This window comes from Hypomesus transpacificus, chromosome 23 (assembly GCF_021917145.1).
Source record: "Hypomesus transpacificus isolate Combined female chromosome 23, fHypTra1, whole genome shotgun sequence".
NCBI lineage: Eukaryota > Metazoa > Chordata > Actinopteri > Osmeriformes > Osmeridae > Hypomesus > Hypomesus transpacificus.
Window position 1 is genome coordinate 12680233 of NC_061082.1, and position 5218 is coordinate 12685450.

Below are 5218 nucleotides of genomic sequence, written 5' to 3' on the forward strand. Positions count from 1 at the left end.
AGACAGGGGATCGCATCTGTATTATAGCGTCAAGGCAGGGCCGCTTTCCCCCGGCCCCGCCTACGAGTTGTAGACTAGACTACTCAAGCAACATGATTCTATAGTGACATTTTGGACCATACATTTCACAAAAAGGTCGTTTATTGTCATCTCCTCGCACTAGGCTAGAAAAACACATTGATGTGTGAGAGATGGGGCCTTAGAAGTTAAGTAGAATTGTATTCAATTAAGCAGATACTTTCATAACTCCTGTTGTGTGCATGCCACCCTACTGGTGTAGCCCTACTGAGCTAATAGGAAGAATTTGAAACATAATCTTGTCCGTTAAACTGTGAAGCATAAATTTATTTTTCCTCTGCCTGCAAAAAAATGCTATGCAAAACTCTAAGGAACACCTTTTTAGACGAGGCAGACGAGACGATGGACAGCCTATACCATTTTTTAATCGGATTTCATAATCAGTCTTGCACCTGATACACAGAACCATCTGATATGAAGGCTCACACTGTCATCAGCAAACACGATCATACCTTCATTCATATCCTATAGTTTGCATTGCCCCCTTGTGGAAATGAATAATATCGTTAGAAATGGAGTCCTACTCTTGGACTCTTCTGAGGTTGAAAACCTGTGAACCCCTCTCAAGATGCAGTGTTACCTACTCATAAAATCCATACCTTATTCTCAGTGTGTCTTTGAGTGCGTGTGTGTTTGTCTGTGTGTGTATGGGTGTATGTGTGTGCAGTTATTTGTGCATGTACATGTGTGTCGTGTGTCGAGTGTTGTGTTGGTGTGTTGTGGATGTATCTATGGATCCCTGTCTCTTGCTATAAGATGCAGCGCAGTACAGTATATATGATCCATAATGGGCATACCGCAGATAATCTTAATCCAGATTGGATCTCATTTATGGGGTAATCTACTAAAGCCCAACGCTAGCATATCTCTGTCCTAGCTCGAGCCAACTGCAGAACGAACTGCAGATACTTGGACACAGCTGAGGTATGCTGGTGTCAAACAACATCGGATAGCACTTATCTGTCTCTGCTGCAACAACGGAAAGCAAGTTTGTGTGTAAAACTATCAGACTGTGCATTTGTGTGTGTGTGTTTGTGTGTTTGAGGGTTGTTGTTTAACCCAGAAACTGGGACCAGAATAGCAGCAGGATAGTTAGTCTGTCTCTGGCGCTACTACATCGGGTTACATATATGTTTCCAACAGACACACTGTTATGTTGTTCAAAAGAGGTTGGGTTGCATTGAAATATCTTTATCTGCTATATTTCAGCATGATATCTTGATTGTGATCTCCCTTACCCTTTTAGGCCCACGAGTAACCTTGTCACATGAGTAGGGCAACCCCTGGGAGGTAAATGCATTCTGCTTGCCGAGGAGGTAGGAAGGTCTGTGGAACATGTGAAGGAGGGCATAGTCAAGGAATATCAACAAGTGTTGTGTACTTCAGACAACCAGCAGAGGGCACTAACAGTACATCCTTCATTCGTGTTGAATGGGATCCCTTTTTCCAGACGTTCCTCCCCTGCTCCTCCCCTCTGCCTGGGTTTACCTGCGGTGTTTGGGTGATGAGTGTAGCGGTAATTTCAGTTCAGTCAACAGGGAAATGTGATTCCAATAAACCATAATAATGGAAATACATTGACTGCTTTAAGGTCCTTAATAGTCTTTCAAAGACAGGCCTTCAGTTACAAAATTCTTCTTTACTTAAAATGTAAATCAAGTAATGAAGTTATTAATTTTGAAATGGATTGATCCCCTCTATCACATATACCTCCTACATAAAAAAGAGACACACAAACTATATGACAGTATAGGACTTTGTATACTGGTCTGTCTTTAAAAGTAATAACGATTGTTTATTAATATTTTAAAGGCAGGGATATTTGTCATCTCATATCCAGCACATTAGTAATGAACACACTTTTTGTATTAACCCTCCAGTGATTGGTTCAATGGTTTCTTCCTCATCCAAGCCATTGTAAGGCCCATTGTACAGTAAGCATTCTAGAAGCATCCGGAACTCAAACATGTACAAAACACGTATAGGAAGCCATCCTGAACACGTGCAAACACAAAAACACATACGCAGCCATGTGTGATCAAACATGTTTTCCCCATGATCTTTATTGCATGATGAATGGTTCTGATTATCACTGTGCAGTGTGAGAATGTGTGGGATGGATGTTATGGCGGGTTCGAGGGCTTGTGAAAACACCATATGTGTTGCTGCTTCACACCTGGAGCCGGTCATGCTGCTGGGCACAGGGATTGAAACCAAGGCTATATTTGATGATGACATTTGAGCTTGTTGCATCTTTAATTAGAACTACAGTGTATGTGTGTGTGTGTGCGTGTGGAGTGTGTGTGTGTGTGGGGGGGGAGAGCAAAAAAAAGAGAGAGAGAGAGAGACAGGACTGTGTGACGGCCGCTTCCATTGCCAAACAGCTCATTCATATCGTACTCAGCCATAAAAATACAGTTAGCGTTACTTTGACAGGCATTATGCGAGTCCTCTGTCACGCTGTCACATTAGTCCCGCGTATAATTATACCCCCTGTCTCATGTCACACAAAGTACCCTCTAACTCTTGCTCTCTCTTTCGGATCTTCCCTGGCTCTCTCTCTCTCTTTCTCGCCACAGTTACTCTATCCCTCTGCGTGCTCGTGTGGGGGTCGGGTGGTGTGTGTGTGTGTGTGTGTGTGTGTGTGTGTGTGTGTGTGAAAAAGGAGTGACACAGTCAGAGGAGACAGCTAGAGAAAGGCAGATTAATCTCCTGGGTGAAGAAAAGCAGTTTATTAGGTTCTCACGTGAAGCGGCCATATGCCTTGTCAGCTCAGCTATAGACTCAAACACAGGGGGGGATGTTACAGAGAGGGGGTACCTTTTCAGTACACCGTACAACAAAGGCATTGAAGTGTGTGTGAGAGAGTTTGTGTACGTGTACTTGAATGTATTTGTGTGTATCTGAGAATGGGGGTGAGTCGTGTGTACGTACTGTAGGACTGTAGTACTGTGGAAAATCGGTACTACAAACGAATAAGTGATGAACTGCAACTACAAAACTTTGAGTAACCTGTCTAATAAACGTGATGCAAGCTTTAAGCCACAACCTAGTCTTGGGCCATAAATCAGGAGAAACTGTGGTAAACACTGATGGTAGTAGTAATCATTTCTACAGTATAGCATGTCTGGGGAAGTTTAAAGTAGGTACAGTAACTCGACACACTTCGGTAAGCAATGATACTAGATGGATAGTGAAGCATATCCCAAATATCTGAAGTCATTGTAAGGTATGTCGTTGAATGGGTCAGTATTCACATATTCTGTCATGATTATGATAATAACGGTAGTTTTGATAATACCATCAGCGACCTTGACAGTGAAGAAGTCAAACAGACTTACAGATGCACAGACTGTACAGATAAAATACATGGACCACTGACATTGACAATCCTGGACGTGCCATTGAGTTCATGCACACATGATCGTACTGTACTGCCAACTCCCATCCCCTACTCACAGGAAGTCCTCCCCTCAGCCCGACGTTCCACCGGAGAATCCATTTTATACCTCCACCCCCCTCTGCGTTATAGTCAGCCATAGGAGGTGAAATTAAGATAGGTTACAAGATCTAATCCTCCAAGAGAACCTCAGGTGATGATGTCAGCTACCAGTGTCCATCGTGTTTTACTGGGCTGGGGGAAATATTGTGTGGAGTGTTCTAAGCTGGGAGACAGACAGGGGTCTGAGCAGGTGTGATGATGTACTTCCCACGTTTGTACACATCCACACACACACGCACACACACACACACGCACACACACACACGCACGCACACGCACACACACACACACACACACTGCGTGGGTTTAATCATGTATGTGGTTTGTTGTTGAGGATTGCTGCTGGGTTTTTAATAGAGCTGCCATAATACCACTGATGCTTGTAACAAGCGCCATGTGTGTTGGGTACGTGTGTATGCGCTGCATGGTTGTCTGTAATTAGTTTTGGCTAAAGCTTGAACAACAGTGGAGGGGAGTGCAGATCTGTCTTTGGGGACTCCTGGGGCAGAAACAATGTCCTTTCTACCTCCAAGGTAGCAGTTCCAGGATTTGAAATGTTCTTGGGGTTCTAAACTTCCAAGCGGTCCCTCTGGGTCACGAGGGTCCCCAACCCCCCCCCCCCCACACACACACACAAAAAGAACGCTAAGGAACAGGTCCGTGGGTCCGTCGGCCGGGTGTGGACTGGGGTGGATGGATGGAGGGGTCGTGGGGCCAAGGGGCTCGAGTTCCAGCCGTTCGGAGGGGGGGGGGGGGGTTCTCTCGGGGTGCTCAGCTGCACTCCTCGCAGGCGCAGGCCAGAATGTACCTGTAGGTGGCCGTGATGCGGGTGCCCCCCGAGCAGCGCAGACGCACCGCCTTCAGCTTGGAGGTGTGGGGCCGGCAGCAGTAGCAGGTGCTCTTGAAAGGCTGCTTCAGCACGGAGCTGAAGGAGATGAGGGGGTCTGAGCGCGACGTGTGGCTGCAGTGGCCCTCGCAGCGAGCGAGCAACACCATCTGGCGGAGAGAGGAGAGAGGCAGGGGTTTCACTCGAGGTCAAAAGAAAATGGAGGCTTTTTTTGGGGCCGAGTTGTTGACGCGTCGAGAAAAAGGCGGCTCGGTAAATGAACACGTATGCGTCTGTCTCTCTCTGTGTGTGTGTGTGTTTGTGTAGCGGGCTCCCCGGCCTGTCCTTGCACCTGCGGAGTCACAGGGAGTGAAGCCGGTTACTCCCTCAGTAACATAGCTTTGCATCTGACAACATTCAGGGTTATGCACACTCCTTCAATCTCTCCCTCTCCCTCTCCCTCTCCCTCTCCCTCTCTCTCTCTCTCTCTCTCTCTCTCTCTCTCACACACACATACACATACACACTTAGACTGTGGGACCTAGTTTGTTGTTGGAAAATCTGTCAAAACAGAACTGGAAAACAAGCTAAGGTCTAACAGCAACAGTAGACAGGCTTATTGGCACAAACCCCTGTATAGGATGACTGCATGAGGGGCTGACCAGTGAGGAAAATATTTGGAGCTTTTTCATTGGGAGTATTACAGTATTAATTTCAAGCTGTTCTGACCCATTTTGTTTCAGCGAATGCGGTCCCTGTGTGTCTAGACAGTGAGCTTGGTGTCGCTCCAGCCTACCGGAGCGGTGAGCTCC

At 46.2% G+C, this 5218-nt stretch overlaps 1 protein-coding gene across 1 annotated transcript; it reads right to left on the reverse strand.

The window, feature by feature from the left end:
- Positions 1–2795: 2795 nt before the first annotated feature.
- On the reverse strand, positions 2796–4857 carry LOC124485514 (norrin cystine knot growth factor NDP). Its single transcript, XM_047047179.1, has one exon. It carries the CDS (start codon positions 4574–4576, stop codon positions 4352–4354), a length of 225 nt encoding a protein of 74 aa, XP_046903135.1. The 5' UTR covers positions 4577–4857; the 3' UTR covers positions 2796–4351.
- Between the last annotated feature and the right edge of the window lie 361 nt (positions 4858–5218).